Source organism: Leptodactylus fuscus, chromosome 1, assembly GCF_031893055.1.
Source record: "Leptodactylus fuscus isolate aLepFus1 chromosome 1, aLepFus1.hap2, whole genome shotgun sequence".
In the NCBI taxonomy this organism is placed as follows: Eukaryota; Metazoa; Chordata; class Amphibia; order Anura; family Leptodactylidae; genus Leptodactylus; species Leptodactylus fuscus.
The window spans coordinates 130,256,050-130,278,091 of NC_134265.1; the positions used below are offsets into that span (position 1 = coordinate 130,256,050).

Genomic DNA, 22,042 nt, shown 5'->3' on the forward strand with positions numbered 1-22,042 from the left:
GAACACTGTTCGCTCATCTCTAGTAGTTTTATAAAGGACTGCTGTGTATGTATTATGTAGGTTTCTTCAACCAGCTGATCCATGGGAGTCTCAGGAGTTGGACGCCTTTGTGATAGATTTTATGTAACTTATCAGTCAAAGGGATATGACCACTTTCTGAAGTTGATGGCCTATCCTTGGAATAGTCCATCAATATTAGATCTGCAGGGGTCTGACACCCAGGACTTCCGCAGATCAGCTTTTCTGAGACAGTGCATCTCCTGTTAATAAGAACATTACCAGGAAATTTCAAAAACCAAAATACTATTCAGCTCACCCTTTACTTTTCATCCATGAAATAGCCCAGGATGCACGGAACCGGTGGACTCGACCAGTGGAGCGATACTGCAAAGACGGGAATCCAGCATACACCACGCGTTGATTCAATAAAAACTACGCAAGGCGTACTCACACATATGTTTTAGGGTGAAACTAATTAGAGGTGGATACATCAACTTAGGATGTTTTTAAGTCGGGTTTTTTTTTTTTTTTAGTCTACATGCCATGAGGAAGGAACATAGTTCCGAAACACGTAGCGGTCAGTAGTACGCCTTGACCTGCCATCTCTCCCCGTGGATATGAGGTCTATTTTATATGAATTCAAGAATAAAGATTGAAAGTTTTTATTGACTCAACGCCTGGTGTATGCTGGATTCCCGTCTTTGCAGTACTACCAGGAAATGTGCTGTTCCGGAACAACTCATTTTATAAAGTCTTGGCTGTTGGACCCCCACAGATGTAATGTTGATAGCCTTTGCAAAGGATTCGATTTCAATATTAGAATTTCTACAACCCTTTAAGTATATGACTTGTAGCATTCTGCTAATGCACAATACACCACCTGTTGCAGTTTGTGGGATTATTAATGCGCACACTATATTTGCTTAACTGTTTCTGGACCGTTGGCTAACTATATATACATTCAGACAGTCCACTCTTAACCCTGCTAGGACCAAGAGCTCTAGACTACAGCATAGGAGGCTGCATTCCTCCAGTACCTGGGGTTAAGAGAATGTTATAAAAAGTTAAAATGCTACTCAAACATTGATCAGAATATCGCTGGTTCAACTCCCCTACTGGGATAAAAAGATAGAAAAGTAAAAGTAGTAGTAGTAAAAAAAAATAAAAAATTAAGTGTTTAAAAAATAAATTAATAAGTCCCCGATAATGTTGTCAAAAATGTCCTTAGCATTTAAGGTATACCCTATGTACATATTCACTTTTGGGAAACTAATGTTCACTACACCCCTTCATAAATTTCTTAGGCTAAGGCCTCATGGTGCGAAAAAGCAGTGGTCAAAACACTGCACAGAACTGGTTAGTAGTAAAGATGAGTGAACACTAAAATGTTCGGGGTTCGAAATCTGATTTGAACAACCGCACACTGTTCGACTGTTCGAACGGGTTTCGAACCCCATTATAGTCTATGGGGGGAAATGCTCGTTTCAGGGGTACGCAACATTTGATCAAATTCTACTTACCAAGTCCATGAGTGAGGGTCGGGCTGAATTCTTCTCCCTGCGCAGCGTCCCCGTGTCCTCTTTCGGCCTTGAATTCACTCTGCTAGGCATCGGGCCTGGGCAGAGCCGACTGCGCATGCCCGCACTACAAGCGGACATGCGCAGTCGGCTCTGCCCAGGCCCGATGCCTGGCAGAGTGAATTCAGAGCCGGAAGAGGACGCGGGGACGCTGCGCAGGGAGAAGACTTCTAAAGGTAATAGAAGAACTAGCGTTGATTGGCAATGTATAGCATTCTGCCAATCAACGCTGGTTCTGCATTGAATCTTAACTTCGAACAGCTAGTAGTACTCGATCGAGTACGAGTATTTCAAATACCGTAGTATTTGATTGAATACCTACTCGATCGAGTACTACTCGCTCATCTCTAGTTAGTAGTGTATTCATGCATTGTGGTTGAGGAGCTGCATGTTAAATATGTAAGATACAGTAAATGTGCTTTGTCTGTAAAAATCACATGGCCAGTTAATGCATTTCACAAGATATAGTAAAACAGCTGCATCTGAATACACCACATAGTGAGCCACAGCTGAAAAACTGCAGAAAAAAACATGCTGGAAATGCATCACATTTTTTTCTGCAGTGTTTTTCACAGAAATCCACAGCGTTTTTCTCTGCAGACTTTCTATCCATATTTTATCTACATGGAAAGAGCAATTCCGCTGCAGATATTTTTCTGCAATGTATGGATGGGATTAGCCAGAATCCCATACACTTTGCAGGTACTGTAAAGTATGGCGTTTTTTGCCGCAGCATTTCTAATGTGAGCAAAATCCTGCATTTTTGCAACGTGGGGCCCTAGCCTAATACAGTTATGTTTTCTGAGAGATGCAAAATTAAATAATGTATTTGAGCATGGAAACAAGTAACGATTTATTGCTCAAATATGTGGTCTGCTTGCTCCATTCCACGCCTTTCCTTTATATTTGTCAACACTCTTGCTCCTTCTTCATCTTCTAAAACTATTTTTTCAGCTTGTGAATTGTAGGAGTATTTTTCTTCAGCAAATTTATGCTATTTTGATCTGATTTAGGCTAGAACTACATGACAGATCACTGAACCATCCTGAGGGTGCTCTTAAGATGCTTTTCCATGGGGTAATGATCAGGCCAGTTATCAGGAAAAAGCATTTCTACGAATGCCTGTTCCCAACGTTGGGTGAACGTTTGATTGACGGGTGATTGCATTTTTTTATGCAGCCTAAATAATCACTTTTGCCAGTAGCATATCACCCTGTAAACGGAGCATTGTGCTGTCGAGGAATGCAAACTGTGTGTGCTTAAGTGATTCATTCCAACAATGATCTGCTGCATGTAAATGCATCAGACGAACAGGCACATCCATTCCTGATCATTGCTGCCAGATCAGCCCGTAGGGAATATATATTGAGATTTGATGGATCATTTATTCTAGTAAAAAGCAGTTTTATCACACAGCTGATAGAGCCCTGTCTGTGCCAACCACAATTGGATGGCAAAAGTGATGTAAAAGAGAAAAAAGTTGCACTTTTTCATGCCTAATAATACTAAGGCATGATACATTTCCCCCAGTACGTTTGTTCTGTTTTGCATTGTTTTTTAGCATTTATTACTGCCTATTTGCACTTTTCAACTTTAGGGAGCCTGCACACGGAGTTTACGCTTGCTCATTCTGAACGTAAAACTCGTTCAGAGTGAGCGGTGTAAAAAACAGATCCCATTGACTTGAATGGGTGCCGGCATATGGGCGCTACCCATTGAAATCAATGGGAGGGTTTTTTACCTATTGCTTTCAATGTGATACGCGCATATCACATGAAATTGATCTGAAACTGGCCAAGCTCTTGAAATAATTTTGTCATTGCACCATGTAGCTACCGACATAAGGTATCACTTACAAGATCCAGTTGCTGAAGTAAGGGATCAAGGTGTAACTTTGGCAAGAATGATATTATGTTTATGTCTTCCTCATTCAGACTGTTAGACATCATTGCAAATGTGTAGTAATAAATACTCTTAGGAATCTAATTATGTACAAAGCAACATGAAGTTGTTCTTAATCCGCAATAAGAATACATTTAAAAAGGACCTTTAATGTCCTCAGGCACATGCGGTTTTATACACCGCTAGAAAGCCTGAATTCAAACGCACTGTCGGCTTCCCCGTTATGTGCCCCAGGGCTGGAGATATCGGTGTTGTTACCGATCTCTGCCTACTGTCAGAAGGACGTTCCTGACAGTCTAGCTGGGCTGTGAGGAACGACCCCCCTCCTACCGACTGTACTCGTCCATAGACTTCTACTGGGAGACGTTCTTCACAGCTTAGTGTCATCGCTAGGTGGTAAGGAACGCCCCCTCTGACAGTACAGAGCTACGGACAGTACTGTCAGGAGGGACGTTCCTCACAGCCCAGCTTGACTGTTATAACAGCACTGATATCTCCAGCCCCGAGGCACATAAAGGAAAGGCCGACAGTGCGCTGAATTCAGTGCACTATAAGCATTGGAACAGTATATAAAACCACATGTACTTGAAGACATGAAAGGTCAATTTTAAAGAGGACCTTTCACCATATCTGGGCACATGCAGTGTTATATACTGCCGGAAAGCTGACAGTGCGCTGAATTCAGCGCACTGTCGGCTTTCCCGATCCGTGCCCGGTGTGAAGAGCTTACGGTCCGGTACCGTAGCTCTTCTATGGTCAGAAGGGCGTTTCTGACCATTAGCCAGAGACGTCCTTCTGCCTCGCGGCGCCTATCACGCTGTGCTGTGGAGCGGGGAGGAACGCCCCCTCCCTCTGCTCACAGCGCTCGTCCATAGACGAGTATTATCAGGAGAGAGAGGGGGCGTTCCTCCCCGCTCCACAGCACAGTGTGATAGGCGCCGCGAGGCAGAAGGACGTCTCTGGCTAATGGTCAGAAACGCCCTTCTGACCATAGAAGAGCTACAGTACCGGACAGTAAGCTGTTCACACCGGGCACAGATCGGGAAAGCCGACAGTGTGCTGAACTCAGCGCACTGTCAGCTTTCCGGCAGTATATAACACTGCATGTGCCCAGATATGGTGAAAGGTCCTCTTTAAGGTACAACTTGTTTACCATGCTTAAAAAAGCCAAACATTTCCATCAGAGCTGCCTTTCCTATTTACAATGAGGACAGATAGTTTCAACCATGGTCAAATATTTTCAATTTATATAGCTGATCACCTAAATCTACATAAAGGCTAAGGCACCATGTATAAAGCCGCAGCAATAAAAGGCAACAGGAAAAACCGCAGCACAAGCACATCAGTTTTTCCTGCAGTGCTTTTCACAGAAAGTCCATAGTGGTTTCCTCTGCAGACTTTTTTCTTCCATTGTCCTTCCATTATACCCATAGGGAAACCACCACCATTTCCTTAGGTATAATTGACATGCTGTGATTTACAAAACCTCAGTGGCTTTGGAAATTATAGTGTTTCCGCTTCGCATATTTTTCTGCAATGTGTGGATAAGATTCTTGTGAATCCCTTCCACTTTGCAGTGACTATACAGCGCTACAGTTTTTGGCATATTATTTATGCTGTAGTCAGTTTTCTGTTGTCATCTTCCTTTGACTCACTGTTCACCAACATGTCTTACATCCATAGTTATATTCTTGTACCTTCGGTGTAGCTGGACCTTCTGCACCCCCGATAGACACAGCCTTGTTAATGATAATGTGTTGTCTTGTAGTATCTATAATCTTTACTTACAGCACTCTATAGGTATAGAAGCCACTTGTAGAGAGATGCCTTTTCCTCCTCCTTGTGGAATGTGTACCCGAAACACAAGGCGGACACGTGTATTTTTGCGACCAATGTCTGTCTCGCCCTTCCTGAGCTCGATGTCTGAATTCCGAAGTTTCAATATTCCAGCGCAGTCTATACTGAAACACAGATATGTACAGTATCCATTACTAGTATATAAAATAAGTTAAATTGATTCCATAATTTTTTTTCTAGATATAATGTATATTCTTTATAAATTACATTCACTTGTTTATAGTATGTAACTTACTTGGCACACATGTTGTTCTCGGGCAGAAGCGACATTTCCAAAACTTTGGTGCTTCCCACAAGTGCTTCATAACTGGGCGTAGCTACCATTTTTCCTGTGATCCGATGAACTTGGTAGAAGGCATGGGGTCTCAGATTGCGCTCATCTGCAGTGCCAATGAACATCTGAAGGGTAAGTGGCTTTTCATTGTATCCTAAAAGCTGCAAATGATAACATTAGTTCATCTTACTGAGTTATGAAAAAATAGATATATTAAGCTGCTTTCAGAAATCTGTGTCCAGTCACAGAGCATGGCCTGTGAGCTCTCATCTGACCGCAGGTCTAATGTTTTATAGTAATAGCACCATTTGCATGTAGAAGTGTAGATCTGCAGTCAGGCTAGAAAACACATCTCAACACCTGTTGGTCAAAGAAATGTGGCCATTATGTGGGCCATGTTTCATGGACCAATCATAATTGTAAAAAATCTACCTTAGGGTGAGGCCCCAGGTAACAGAAACACAATTTTTTTTGTTGCAGATTTTGTAGCATTTCTTTGCGCCAAAGACAAAAATGGCTACAAAAGGAATAGAAAACATATAGGAAGTACTAATATGTTTTCTGTCTTCTGCTCAATGCACATTTGACTTTGACTCAAAAAAGCCACAAGGGTGCATTCACACGATGTCTTTTGGCACGTAATGTGGCACGTAGACGGCGCGGGAGCTTTTGCAGACCGTATACGCTCCCATTGATTTCAATGGGAGCTGGGATCGTATACGCGGCGCTATTTTGCGGCCGCCGCAAAATCACGGCCGCAAAATAGCGCCGCGTATACGGTCACGGCTCCCATTGAAATCAATGGGAGCATATACGGCCTGCGTCATCTACGTGCCACATTACGTGCCAAAATACATTGCGTGAATGCACCCTAAACAAAAAAAGCTGCATTTTCGCAACATAGGGCCTCAGCGTTAAGGCTGAGGTCCCATATTGCACAAACACAGCATTTTAACATCCTGGCTAAGTGAAAAGGATTTCATTTAATTTCATCCAAACATTATGTAAATGGTGTCTTTTTGGGGACTTATTTGTTTGCTGCTCTTTATATATAAAGCTCTTTCTTTAAAAAGCTTTTTTTTTTTAAAGAGAAAATGCACTCCAGTAAATGGACAACGTAAAACAAAAAACACATTGCATTGGAGTCACAATTCCTTGTGATACATTTTGGATGAAATTACGCAATTGCAACTTTTTAGAAAAATAAGTACAACATACATGTGGCCAAAGAAAAGCGCACCATAAATAAATAACCTGTGCTCAACATTTATCAAGGTACTGCGCCTATTTATTAAATATCCACTACTAAAAAAGCTTAGAAAAAAAGGTGCATCTGTGAAAACTTTAGATATAAAAGACACTGTTTTTTTTTTTTAGCATAGACATATATATGTGTTGGGGGAGTCAAAAATGAAAAACACAGAAAAGCAGAGAAGAATGCTGTGTCTTGCTACTTGTGGCCTTAGTATCAAGAATATTGCTGCACATAGCAAATAGGGATGTCTTCATTTTCTTTCTACGATATTTCCAAATTTGTCTTCTTACCACATTTGGTTATCGTCATTGTTAAATGTGTTATTTTCTGAACTAAGATCTGATCATTCAGTTTACAAGCCAAAGTCCTTGTCTATTCTACTAAAACAGTGATTCTTAACCTTGTTTGAGGTACCAAACCCACCAGTTTCATATGCACCGAACCCTTCTTTAGTTATAAATCAAATATCATTTATTTCCAAATTCAAGACATAGGTATATGTTTTATTACTGGTACACAAAATGAACCGTGCATAGGGCCTAGGGTTCGATCGAAACCTGGCTAAGAACCACTGTACTAAAAGATCCTCTGGAAACATGACTCTTAATTTCTGACAAGTGCAGTGTCAATCGATGTCAGTGTTCACATATGTTTAACCTTAATCAAGCCAAGTATTAGCTACAATGACCACTGACCTTTCATGTCCACACATTACATAGAAAGCCACTTGATGTCAGTGGGAACAATGTAATGCTTTACTTTTTTTGGCTGCTAGTTCTACCCTGTTAAAGGGGTATTCACATCTCAAGGATCCTTTCTATATTGAGCCAAACCTAGGAGTGGCTAAAAAAAAGAATGGGAAATATATAGGAAGCTCTTATATGTGTTCCTTCTGCTCAATCCACTCCTGACTTTGGCTCAAAAAACCACAACAAAATCTGCAACAAAAAAGCTGTGTTTCTGCAACGTGGAGCTTTAAAAATCGGTAACTGATGTAAATCATACACCTTGCAACGTCACTATTCCTAGTGGCAATAGTGACATCACAAGGTGTGTGCTTTACACCAGTTACCTAATTTAATTGGAGGAAATCCAGAATTAAGATCCTAGTTTTAGGTTTTTCTCATTATTTATTTTGTTACATTTTCCTTTGAACATCAACCTTTATTACGTTTTGAATTGTTTAATGCTATACCATAGAAGGTAACATATCACATTCCAGCACGACTATGCACCTTGAGGATCATGAAGCCATATGGGCATAGATTTCCCTGCTGATGCCTGGCCTGGCGGAGAGTGAGCCTTTAATAATGCCAGTCTTTATAAATCTCCCACATAGTTTGCACAATCTGGTGTGAAGGCCTGATCTTAATCCTGTGAAATTGTTCATTATGCTCTTTGGCCATATATTACTACAGAATTATTTCCTCTTATAGCCACAAGTACGGTACATGTCCAATTCTACAACAATGCCTATTTTCAAATGGAATGCCCAACATACTCATAGGAGAAAATTTATTAAGACTAGCGCTCCTTATGCCAGTCTCAACAATTAATTTCCCACCAGGTGCTCCAGCCTCTTAGTAATTCTATTGCATGTAGATGTGCCAGGTCGCAGATCTATGCCAACCAGGAGCTGGTGCAGATTTGTGGTATAACTCATGCCAGTTTTCTTGCGTGAGTTATACTAAATCTGGTGGACTGGGAGGTCTGCGTCCCAGCTCATCCAGATCCACACCCAACTCTGCCCACTGTCTAAAAAAGTGATGAGAGGTGTGGAGAGGCAGAATTGCAACTCAATGCACCAGGTGTCCCCAAATTTGGGCAGCATGGGATTTACTTGGGATTAGTGAATAATGAAGATCCCACCACTGACATCCCCAGCCATCAGAATAACCAAGGTACTGTAGAAATCTTCTTTTTCTTTAATGTGTATACTTTATCTTTTAACTTTCTACTATTCTTTTTAATAAAGTTTTTTTTTTGGGGGGGGGGGGCATCATAGATGTACTAGAGACAACAAGAGGATGATGTAGATTATGAGCTACATATTTAAGTAAGCACAAGTAAGCATTAGTATTCTTTTAGAGCCATAACTGTACTATATGTAAGAATGCAAGCGTGGGAAAGATGAGAAGAGCAGCTGGGAATCATCTTGTCACCCAATGAGCTTTACAATGCTAGAGTCTGTTCCTTACCCACAGTGCTAACCCCCACCTCCTAGATATACAAGCTGATAGACATTGCTTCCAGGCTTGGATTACTATACACGAAAGGCACAAAGATTCTAACATCTTTAGCACTATACAGTAAGCAGTCTTCTCTGTCTAATAAGAGACTAGTAGCTTGGTAGGTAGCTTGGTGCTACCTTCTATATACCACACGCCTTACATGGGGTGGGAAGGGTAAATCTGGGAGACCCCCCCTAAAGCTATTTATCCACACTGCACATATACTGCTAACATGGCAGGAAGCTGCATCACTGTCACATTTTAAAACCACATCAAAACTATATATTATATCATATGACTTTCTTTAAAGAAGTCAATTTAGGAAAATTCTTACATAAAACAGGTTCTATCGAAAACTGCTAGCAATGTTTTTACACAAGTTTTAGTATGGAGCATTTTTTTTTACTGATGTTTAGAACATGTGTTATAAAAATATGTAATTTTTGACATACTGTATGGTAAACATCTATAGCTGTGGTCATACTCAGTTACACTTAAAAGGGTTTTCAGAGACTAAGAAAACATGATTAAAGGCAAGAAATGCCTGTAATATAAAGGAACATACATAAGTATACTGTATAGACATGAGTATCTTTATGTGTCTTTGCATCATTTTTACCATTCCTCATATTTTCAAGTTAATGCAATATTTCTGGTTTACATTTCCTGGTTGTGGGAGGGTAAGTGTTTTAATAGATGGTCCTTCCTAGTATCATCCCACCGCACCTCTTAGCAGTTTTTCATCCAAACCCAGTATACCCTCCTCACAGCAGATCTACATATATATATATATATATATATATATATATATATATATATATATATGTATAGAGAGAGAGAGAGAGAGAGAGAGAGAGAGAGAGAGAGAGCAGTCCAGTCTGCCGGCAACCAAATAAAGCATAATAGGAATTTTCTTTATTCAAACAATATCACACCCCATGTATTGACTCATGCATCGCATGACTATGGACCAAACATCACATGATCATGGTCAGAATTGTATCCACTGGAAGTAACAGAATGAATGAGAACAAGCAGAGATCTAGAAAACTGTGAGAAATTGATACAGAAAGTATATTGGAAAATTGTATATCTTTTTATTACACAAACAATAACATTTATCTCTCAATATTGGTTTGAAAGTGGCCAACCCCTTTAAGAATAAAAAAATGGATAGCAAGTAGAGATGGATGTATATGTTACGAGCCCGGTTTTACCAGAATATTTCAAATTGTTTAGTTTTTAACAGAACTGAACAAATGGCAATTTGTCCTGGACAAACTAAAATGGTTGCAGGCACAGTATCTTGCTAATAACTATGACGTTTTGGAGCCACTTGACTTTCAGCAAATAGTCTGTGGTAGGTGGACAACTTATAGTACTTATATCTTATATACTATATAAGGTGCAGTAAGCATGATCTAGGGCATTGCAGTAATGGTGGTTGTACAGGTAGATTTGTGTTTCCTCTCACTACAAGACACAGAGTTCTGAAAAACTTACAATTGCAAGCAATAGAGCTATAGAATCTTATGAGTAGAACAGTTTAGTCAAATCTAATTAATTTTATTAGAAGTGAAAAATCTGTCTAAGGCCGGGGGCCCCACGTGGCGTAGAAGCTGCGATTTGGCTGTGGTGGAAACAACGCAGAAAAAAAACAAGGTGTTTTACAGTCCTGCAAAGTGATTGGGATTCTAGAGAATCCCATCCATACATTGCTTGAAAATACACATAGTGAACATGATGCGATTTCCAAAACCAAACTGCTGCTATTTTAATGGCAAAAAAAAAAATATATAAAAAATACGCTGACAAACAAAAGGGTGACCATGTTTTGAACTTTTGACTTTCAGGCGCCATATCTCACCATCCACTATGGCTTTGAATGTGAGACTATCATTATTTTATAGACAATCATCTTGGTTATCTCATATATACATTTCACTTTGTAACTATTTAGCATATAATTAGTTTTGCTAAAATTGCATTGCTACGGTTTTGCTCCTCAAAAATCTAAATTTTAATTCTTATTATTTTGTAAATCCATCCTTGGCTTTCCACACTGCCTTGGCATGCTCTGGATCAGATTCATGAATGTCTTGACCAAAATGTGATCTCAGGTCTCTTCTACATGTTCCCACTGTTGGTGCATACTTGCCAACTCACTTGGGAACACATACAGTTTTTTCTTCAACTCTGCCCACAAGTGTTTGATTGGATAGGGGGTCTGGGAAGCAATCCAGCACCTCTACCTCATTGTACCATTTATTTGCTAATGTCGATGTAAGCTTCAGTTCGTTGTCCTGCTGGAACACAATGTCATCCTTTTCAGACCCATACTTCAGTACTCAAGTGTATGAAATAACTCATCTTGTAGGATATTCACATATAGCTCAGCAATGAGACCACCATTGATCCTGATCAAAATCCAATGCCTTTAGCTGTGAAACAACCCCATATCATCAGGGTTCCTCCAACAAACTTGACAGTTCCTTAAATTTTTGATCCATTAGTCCTCTTTTCCCTTGTTTCTTCCAGACTCAACAGAGGCCAGTTTATTGACTTTCATCTCATTGCTCCAATTCACCTGTTTCCAATCTTCTACTTTCCACTTTTTGAACTTTTTTTTGCAAACTTGAGCTGATGCTTCTTATGACAATTTTGAAGTTGAGACTTCTCCACCTTTTTTCGGGCCATCATTCCAGACTTGTGTAACACATGTCACACAGTGCTTGCATGGATGTCTGTGATGTCACTATTACAAAGCATTTGAGCCACCCCCACTGTCATGTTTGTCGCATCAGAACTGATAGATCTCATGATGAGTCGACTGTTTAAAGGATGGACATACTTCATTTTGTATTCTTCCAGTTGTCATCGCACTCACATTTCCACAGCTTGGAAATTTTCTTCACAAAGAGACTACTATCGATTAGCTGGATGATACTGTTTCTCTTTTCTTGGGAAATCGTCTTCATGACTGATCCTTGATTTGAACCAGTGACCTTTTGCTTGGGAATCAACCTAATAACATACTGAGATATTAGGGAATATGAGAACTCATTGTAATTTGCAGTATACAAGACGAAAAAATATTTTTCTACTACCAGGAGCAAAACAGTTTCAAAGCAGTTATATGACAAGAATCTTCATAACTAATCATATGATAAGTTGCAAGTAAATTTATGTATGAGATAGCCAAGATCATTGTCTTTAAAATGATGGTAGTCTCACTTTCCAAGCTGTAGTGAATGGTATGGAGCCTTTAAGTCCAAAGTTCTAACCGTTTATTTGCTAATGTCGATGTATGCTTCAGTTCGTTGTCCAGCTGGAATACAATATCATCCTTTTCAGACCCATATTTCAGTACTCGACTGTATGAAATAACTCATCTTGTAGGATACTCACATATGACTCTGCAATGTGACCACCATTGATCCTGATCAAAATCCAATGCCTTTGGCTGTGAAACAACCCCATATCATCAGGGTTCCCATCAGTGTATGTATATAAGCTGACTGACACAGTTCTAATTTAGTAGTCACTGATCAGGTCACCCTCTTAGTGCTTTGCTATTTTTCTTGAAATAAAGTTTTTTGTAAAAAAAAAATAAAAAATAAAAAAAAAGAACCAAATACTGTGTCAGAATTGTTGAATCAGAAAAGTAGTAGTAGTAGGAAATACTTCAGCAAGTACTAACAATAAGAATGTGTATGGCAACAGGCACAGTAAAACTATTTCTGATCTTGACAGCCTTGACAGTAGATGTAGAGTTGTTGTGTCTCCTGAGAATAAAGACATTTTTTAAATCAGAGAACCACAATAATTGAATCAGGGTTCTGTGTGTTTCTCCTCCTCCGCCTCTGTTCTAACATGTAATTTACCATACTGTCTTTCTGCACTGTCTTTGTACTTGTACGTCTCTCCGTTACCACATGAAATGATGTCACCAGCTCATTTGGCAAAATAAAAAATGGCAGTGACACCAAGTGATAAGGACCATTCTATTCCTACTTCCCATGATAGTCTTTGTAGGCAGGCCACATCCATACTTAGCACATAGTCATCATCATCATCACCTCCATCTGCTTTTTCTCCACCACCACTCCATTGTCCATAAAGGTATGTACAGTACCTAACAAAAGTGTGTAGACCTCTAACATTTTTGCAATTATTTAATTATATTTTCATTTGACAACACTGAATATATGACGCGTTGATACAATCTAAAGTAGTCAGGTGCCATCGAAATCAATCAACACACAGCTATTAATGCCTACACCCCTAGAGACTATCAGGAGTGTTGTCCCATGAAAATACATAATGAAATAATTACAAAAATGTGAGGGGTGTAGTCACTGTTGTGAGATACTACATCTCCAGTAAACAGAAGTCTACCTAGCCCTCTGGCAGGTCTGCAACTTTAAAGAGGTTAAAGGGGTATTCCCAGGTACATGATCATATCTATATTTGTAGATAATTAAAAGTTAAACATTTTTGCAAATATAAGTAATTAAAAATTCTGCAGAGTTGTAAAGATTTCCTCTAACCATCTTAGTGGTGACAGTCTGTTGTCTTGATTGGTTGCCATGGATACGACCACTAATGCAGAATCTTTCTATGGTCTGGGACTTGTCAGAAACCCAGCCATGATTTTCTTATTGTATCCGGGTTATCAGGCAGGGTCACTACATGTATGAGAAGATATCCCGGCCACAATAAGGACATCATGGCTGATTTTCTGACCTTAGAAAGTTTCTGCATTGGTGGTCGTATCCATGGCAACAGATCAAGATAACAGACTGTGACCACTAAGAAAGTTAGAGAAAATCTTTAAAACTCTGCAGAATTTTTAACTACTTATAATTGCAAAAATGTTGAACTTTTAATCACCTACAAATTAAAAAATAATTATGTAGATGGGAAAACCCCTTTAAGGACTGTATACAGCCCACTCAAGTTTGGACGTTATCAATCTTCAATAGTTATAGGTCTCTCTTGTGAAGACAATGCAATGGATGCAACAGGTCAACCCCTCCGGTCAGGGAAAACAATCCACAGGAAAAAGTAAAGTAAAAGATCCAGCATCCCAGGTCTTGTGAATAAAACAGCTTTTATTCCATCTTGTGTACGAACAACAAGAATGCCATTAAAATAATATAATGAAGGGTATCATCCCTTAAAGTACGGGAGGAAGTAGAACAACTGATGCATTCTGAGGAACTTATCCTCTTAGTCTCAGCTACAGGCTGGCCAGGCACGCTAATAGTGTGCCCCAATTTTTTTTTCCAGATTCTCTAAACTGTCACTCAACCAACACAATTTTGTAGTGGCATCTGCTCCCCATACAGAATAATCAAGGTTCTTTTCTGCCTGCTAAGTGCTAAGTCATAGAATCCGTTCCATTTCAGAGTACATTCTTGCTTTTTCAACTGGCAAGCCAGACTTGCTGATAGTGTGTCATAAATTTTTCTTCAAATTTTATAGTTGGCAGTGCCAATTATTACTGCCACTGGCATAATATGAAGAAGATAACAACCCCATCATTGCTTCTTCTAGTTCCAACACAATGTAGGTGTGGCATTCTGCTCCCTTAAAAGGATCACTTTTGGTGACTTTTTATAAAGAAAACCCAAAAAAACAAAAGCTGTAGCACTTATGAGTCAGCAAAACCGGCTAATTTTCCTACAAAACCATTACGCTTTGCAATATACAGTAGTTGCGTGTTTCTGGACAAGAACTTTTTGACCAAAAAAACGGTAATTTTTGGAGCGTTTTAAATGTTAAAATGCATAAAAACAAGTGGCAGCGTTGCAGTATATGGTTAAACTCAGATCTTGTATCCACTGCTTTCCATCCGTTTTCCCATAGACATACATTTCACTTTCACTTTGACATAGCTTCGACCATGTTTGCCTTAGAGAGCTAGAAATTGGATAGATAGTTTCCTTGGAGCTCTAACAGTGTCAGGGCCCGCTCACATGGAGTAAACGCGCGCTCATTTTGGCAAAATACATGTGTATGGGAGCCTTCACATGGATATATATATATATATATATATATATATATATATATATATATATATATATATATATATATATCAGTTGCTTTGCAATATTGAAAACCTAAAGTGTTGGCCATTTTCACTTTTGATTTACAATCAATTGAGGTGTATTAGAGTAGAACTTGCCACTTATTATATGGTGCTCTTGACCGCATGTTCTATATGTACATGTATGTAATGGCACCCCGCCCTCATTCTGACCGGACTCTGGGTTTGCGTTGACTGTGCTCCCCTCCATAATATGCAAGTGGCTAGAGGACCATATGACCATAATGTCACTCAGCTTCCTATACAGCAACATACTGGCAGAACACACAGATGACTGACAGAATGCGGGTGGCTCATAAGAGTCAAGAGCGCCACAACGTAAAAGTGGCCAACCATTTTATCCTAGCGTAGGATAACAAGACTCTTTTTGGCATACATTTGCACAATGCAAGCTTGTGGGTTCAAGCATACATGTGCACAGAAGTAATGGAACTAAAAAGAATATCACAATAGATACTCTCCACTTAGGACTCCTACAATACAATACCATTATTAAAAGGGATTATCCCAGACTTATTAATCAATGATCTATCTTTAAGATGGGTCATCAATTCAATATCAGCAGAGGTCCAACACTTGGAAACTACGCGGATCAGTTGTTTGAGGTGGCAATGATGCTCTTTGAGTGCCATGTCCATTTTAGTTATATGGTCTGTTCATAACTCATTCCCATTCAAGTGAATGGGCTGAGCTGCAATGCCGAGCACTGCCGCAATGCAAAGGTATGGCACTGTGATTGGTAAGTAGTGAAGAGGTAGTAATGTTTGCATGACTGGCAGTCCTGGATGTATATGGCTGTATATAGCTGGCACTGAACTTAAAGGCAATTACATAAATCTATATGTAGTAATTTCTCAATAGTGGTGACTGCTGAGGTGACAGAACGTGTCATGGCAAGCAGACAAAGCAGTTCAGTACTGAGCCACATCCAATTTTCTAATTTACACTTTAATTTTTAATATTACACTTAAAACATATGTGTGTAAATATATATGTCCTGTATTATGTTTTTGTTTTTTTTTGCATAACATATCAACTGTGTCTGTTTCTAACAAGCAAATGGAAGGAAATGGTTTCAATATTTCACAAGCCATCAAGCATGACACTGCATTATTTCACAATGCGTAGTAAACAATACCTACGGAGACTTCTAAAGATCACATAACACACTGCACAAAAACACACATATAACACACATTCACATGCACACATGAGGAATTAAGCATGTCTTTTGTATACATACATCAGGGGCATGTAGTATTTGGCAGAATCTGGCCAATTTTCTGGCTTCAATACTGTGTTTAAACTTCTTTTCAAGTAGAAGCTGGCATGGCAATAGGCCCCAGTGCAGACATTTCCAGTGATGGAGGTACTCCAGTATTAGATACAATATGAAAATTCAGCTATAATATTTAATATTACCTTGACTACAGGATGTCCTCCAGGTGAAGCCTTCACTGCACCCCGGCTCCCTTCTGTTTCATAGTGAGCTCGATGGTGAGTCCTGGGTTGTACCTCTATTCTCAGTTCTAAGCCCTCATACTGGCAGGGCAGAGGCCAGTCCAAGGGTGGTAAAGAGGATGATCTACACAAAAAAAGACAAATCTGTGCCTTAGTATGATTCTAACTAAGGCATAGGTATAATAGTAATAGCAACAATGTAATAATATTAAAATAAAGAAAGGTTATGCAAATATAATATAATAACTTGATTAATACCATAGAATAAATAAAGTTTTAGCATATTCATATTGCATCATCATATCTAGTGTTAAGTAATACTTTGTAACAGGACTTCTTATTATTAAGTGATGGATTAGAAAACAGAAAAACAAATGTATTTTAACTTTTACCTAAAAACTGGACTTTGTCCTCCAACTCTTGCTTTAGACCAGGCCAATGCTGAAGGCACTGCCAAATAATCCATCCCTACATTTTCTTTCCTGGTTTGAGGGAACATCATATTGTTCTCGTCACTTACACATACAGATGCTCCAGAAGAAAAAGTCTTTGCAGGACTGGAAGATTCCTCAGGCCTAACAGGGGCAACTGTTTGTTCTGCTGAAGTTCTTCTGGCTTTTTGTGGAATGTTATCTCCTCTTTCTTGTGAGTTTGATATTGTTTGTTGGTTGTGCTCTGAGGGTTTAGGAGAAGCCTCAGCTTCAGAAGACAAATTTTCATCTCCCAGACTTCCCCTGCGTGAAGGAGATGGGGAAGATGAGCTCGTATGGTGGATACCATCTTCATTAGAATTTGAGTACCTCCTTTTGCCACATGGTGAAGTAGGCCTTGAAATTTGGCCTTGAGGATATGGTGACAGCAATTCTTCTCGAGATGAAGCTGGAGGACCTGAAGGACCACTTGGCCAGAACTCATCATTGTGGACACTCCAGGGTTTTGGTGAACCTCTGGGGGATCCAAGTGGGGAAGCTAGTGTGAATCTAGATGCAGCTTCATTAAGCTCTCTTTCCACCTCTTCACACATTTGTCCTAGAGAATCACAAGAGGATGCTTCAGAAGAAAGAATGCTCCATGAAGAATGGCTGCTTGCTGGGCTAGGGCTAAGGAAGGAGTCTCGATAACCAAATGGATCTGGGGGCAGGAACAGTTGATCACGATGTGGTCTTTCATCCCAAATATCTCTTCTGCTTTGCTCTTCTTGTTCTCCATCACTATTTGATGGTGAGTCACTTGTAATACGTATGCTGGGACACTCCAGGAAGCGTGATCCCCCAAGTGGAATGAACCGAGATGGTTGACTGAGGAATGTTCCATTTATATCATGATCTGAAGAACGTCTGGGGGGCGGTGAATGCATGCCAGCCCGACTAACACATCCTATTCCACCAACTGCTCCTCCAGTAACACAAGTAGTAGATGTATTTAGTGTTAGGGTGTCTGTGGTCACATCATTGCACAGTGAAGGGTCATCTGATTCCAGATCTGCAGTGTTATAAAGATATCAAATATTAAAGAAATAAAATACTTTGTTAGCTTGCTCTCAGACTCATGTTTTTTTATATTACTTGCCATTTTCTCATACAGCTTTCATTATACAGTCCTATGAAAAAGTTTGGGCACCCCTATTAATCTTAATCATTTTTATTTCTAAATATTTTGGTGTTTGCAGCAGCCATTTCAGTTTGATATATCTAATAACTGATGGACACAGTAATATTTCAGGATTGAAATGAGGTTTATTGTACTAACAGAAAATGTGCAATATGCATTAAACCAAAATTTGACTGGTGCAAAAGTATGGGCACCTCAACAGAAAGGTGACATTAATATTTAGTAGATCCTCCTTTTGCAAAGATAACAGCCTCTAGTCGCTTCCTGTAGCTTTAAATCAGTTCCTGGATCCTGGATGAAGGTATTTTGGATCATTCCTCTTTACAAAACAATTCAAGTTCAGTTAAGTTTGATGGTCGCCGAGCATGGACAGCCCGCTTCAAATCATCCCACAGATGTTCAATGATATTCAGGTCTGGGGACTGAGATGGCCATTCCAGAACATTGTAATTGTTCCTTTGCATGAATGCCTGAGTCGATTTGGAGCGGTGTTTTGGATCATTGCCTTGCTGAAATATCCATCCCCGGCGTAACTTCAACTTCGTCACTGATTCTTGAACATTATTCTCAAGAATCTGCTGATACTGAGTGGAATCCATGCGACCCTCAACTTTAACAAGATTCCCGGTGCCAGCATTGGCCACACAGCCCCAAAGCATGATGGAACTTCCACCAAATTTTACAGTAGGTAGCAAGTGTTTTTCTTGGAATGCTTTTTTTTGGACACCATGCATAACACATTTTTGTATGACCAAACAACTCAATCTTTGTTTCATCAGTCCACAGGACCTTCTTCCAAAATGAAGCTGGCTTATCCAAATGTGCTTTTGCATACCTCAGGCGACTCTGTTTGTGGCGTGCTTGCAGAAACGGCTTCTTTCTCATCACTCTCACATACAGCTTCTCCTTGTGCAAAGTGCGCTGTATTGTTGACCGATGCACAGTGACACCATCTGCAGCAAGATGATGCTGCAGCTCTTTGGAGGTGGTCTGTGGATTGTCCTTGACTGTTCTCACCATTCTTCTTCTCTGCCTTTCTGATATTTTTCTTGGCCTGCCACTTCTGGGCTTAACAAGAACTGTCCCTGTGGTCTTCCATTTCCTTACTATGTTCCTCACAGTGGAAACTGACAGGTTAAATCTCTGAGACAACGTTTTGTATCCTTCCCCTGAACAACTATGTTGAACAATCTTTGTTTTCAGATCATTTGAGAGCGGGTTGTCCATGCTCGGTGACCATCAAACTTAACTGAACTTGAATTGTTTTGTAAAGAGGAATGGTCCAAAATACCTTCATCCAGGATCCAGGAACTGATTAAAAGCTACAGGAAGCGACTAGAGGCTGTTATCTTTGCAAAAGGAGGATCTACTAAATATTAATGTCACTTTTCTGTTGAGGTGCCCATACTTTTGCACTGGTCAAATTTTGATTTAATGCATATTGCACATTTTCTGTTAGTACAATAAACCTCATTTCAATCCTGAAATATTACTGTGTCCATCAGTTATTAGATATATCAAACTGAAATGGCTGCTGCAAACACCAAAATATTTAGAACTAAAAATTATTACAATTAATAGGGGTGCCCAAACTTTTTCATAGGACTGTAGTTGTCCCCTTTAATCTGGAGAGACAGAAATATAACCCATAGCTGCGTACATATTAGGACAAAGAGCTCTGTGTTCCGATATGTAAAAGTTATGATCAACAATTTATCTGCACGTGATATTCTATGAAACCAAAAATAGCCAACGGAGTTCCATTTCATGGGAGTATAAGACTTTGCCATGCCTCATGCTATTCATTTCATGGAGAAAGAAACATCCCTCAAAATTTAGACCCTTTTTATTTCATTATGTTCCTGCATTGTGAGACAGTAAATAAACTGTGTCTTTTATTTCCATTCCTGCGAGAGGAAAAAAAAATAGAATCGTAAGAGGCAAGAAAGACAATGTAGCAGTTTCCTGGAAGGACAGGAGGAGAAAGAATACATACTGTAATTTTTGGGAAGAAGATGATGAGAGCTATTGTTTAATAGCCATACAGTGGAACTATAAGGTGCAAGTATTGGTTTCATTGTAAATTATCAACAGTGCATAATATAGAAAATCCAATGGGGTAATGCCTTTAAACAGGAAAACTGGTGTAGAAGGATTATAAATGTGTACCACAACACCTGGTCGTACCTCACGCACCACATTGTACAAATGTAGATAGAGTGGAATGGGGCAGGGGATATTCATTATAACTCATGCCAGAACTAACTGACATAGATTTCTATTCCAGTGCTAGCTATAGCCACTCATTCCCTGCGCTAGGGAATATGTTGTAGGCATTATCTGTGTCATACACCAGTGGTTCCGGATGTAACTGGTGGCAGGGTGAATATCAAATTTCAGGCCTACATGTAGTAACTTTAATTCAATACCTCCAAAGTTTCTAGATGTACTATGGGATACAAATATGGAAATAACTTTTGATTGTATTAGGTTGAAAACTTAAAGTATTTTCCAGACCTTAGCATGTCCTTTTGCTATTGGGGTTTAGGACCGCCATCTTGGTGACCCCAGTCATCATTCAGCAGTTATAAAGGTTTTAATCTGTTTCCCTGCATTGAAGTGTGTATAATCGCTGGTTTCTACTACACCAGGATCAAATGGATAAGAGTCCAGGATTCATCTTCAGCAGACTAAAAGTTGAATAACTATTGAATGATGCAGTGGAGGAGACTAGCGTGTCCATTCATGGTGAATCCGTCTTATGATGAGAAAAACAGATAGGGAATGGTTTGCAAACTGTCTGTTTAAAAACCCATTCACTTATGGGGCCACACGGTGGCTCAGTGGTTAGCACTGCAGCCTTGCAGCACTGGAGTCCTGGTGTTCAAATCCCACCAAAAAAACATCTGCAAGGAGTTTGTATGTTCTCCCCGTGTTTGCATGGATTTCCATCCAATATTCCAAAGACATACTGACAGGGAAAAATTGTACGTTGTGAGCTCTATGTGGGGCTCACAATCTACATTAAAAACAAACAAACAAAACATTCACTTCAATGGGTTTTTAAAGCAATCCACAGGTGTCCATTTGCAACCTCTCCGCTGTGTATACGCATTTTTTTGGACCGACACAAAGTCTTGCATATCCGGCTTTGGTCTCTATCCAAAACAGCAGTATTTAAACAAACAATTTGCAAACCATTTCCAATATTTACCTGCATAATGTACATGACGTTAGATCACAGCGTAAAGCTTTAGGCTGGAGCACCATGTTGCGAAAACACAGTGTTTTGGCCACAGTAAATTAAAGTACCTGCAAAGTGGATGGAATTCTGGCTAATCCCATCCACGCATTGCGGAAAAGCTGTGTTTTTGTGAATCGCAGCTTGTCAGTTACATCTGTGGAAACACTGGTGTTTTCCATAAAGGTATAATAGGGGCAGAAAGTTCACAGAGATAAACTTCTTTTTTGTTTTGCAAAGTTTGCTGCAAGGGGCCTCAGCCTAGCTTTTGTAACTCCTGGTTCCCCTTGCAGAGCACCAGCTGATGTGGACATTATAAGGGTAAGTTCACACAGGGTTTTTTGGATCAGAACCTAAGGCCAAAAACCAAAAAACTGGGTAGCTGCGACTGAAATCTGGTGCACTGCACCGGCATCCAGCCGTGCACTCTGCTCCAGATTAGGCCCAATGAATGGGCCTAGTCCGGAGGGGGGGTGTCTTCTGGACGATCGTGATTTCAGTGGGAGCCATCTTTTTGGTTG

At 39.8% G+C, this 22,042-nt stretch overlaps 1 protein-coding gene across 1 annotated transcript in view; it reads right to left on the minus strand.

Annotated features, from left to right (window-relative positions):
* Positions 1-22,042, minus strand: part of NFATC4 (nuclear factor of activated T cells 4) — a 70,824-nt gene that overhangs the window by 36,623 nt on the left and 12,159 nt on the right. The window contains exons 2-5 of the mRNA XM_075276734.1: positions 17,062-18,151; positions 16,631-16,793; positions 5,572-5,771; positions 5,268-5,440 (exon numbers count right to left, since the gene is read on the minus strand). Coding sequence (XP_075132835.1) covers positions 5,268-5,440; positions 5,572-5,771; positions 16,631-16,793; positions 17,062-18,151 — 1,626 coding nt within the window. The remainder of the gene's footprint in view (positions 1-5,267; positions 5,441-5,571; positions 5,772-16,630; positions 16,794-17,061; positions 18,152-22,042) is intronic.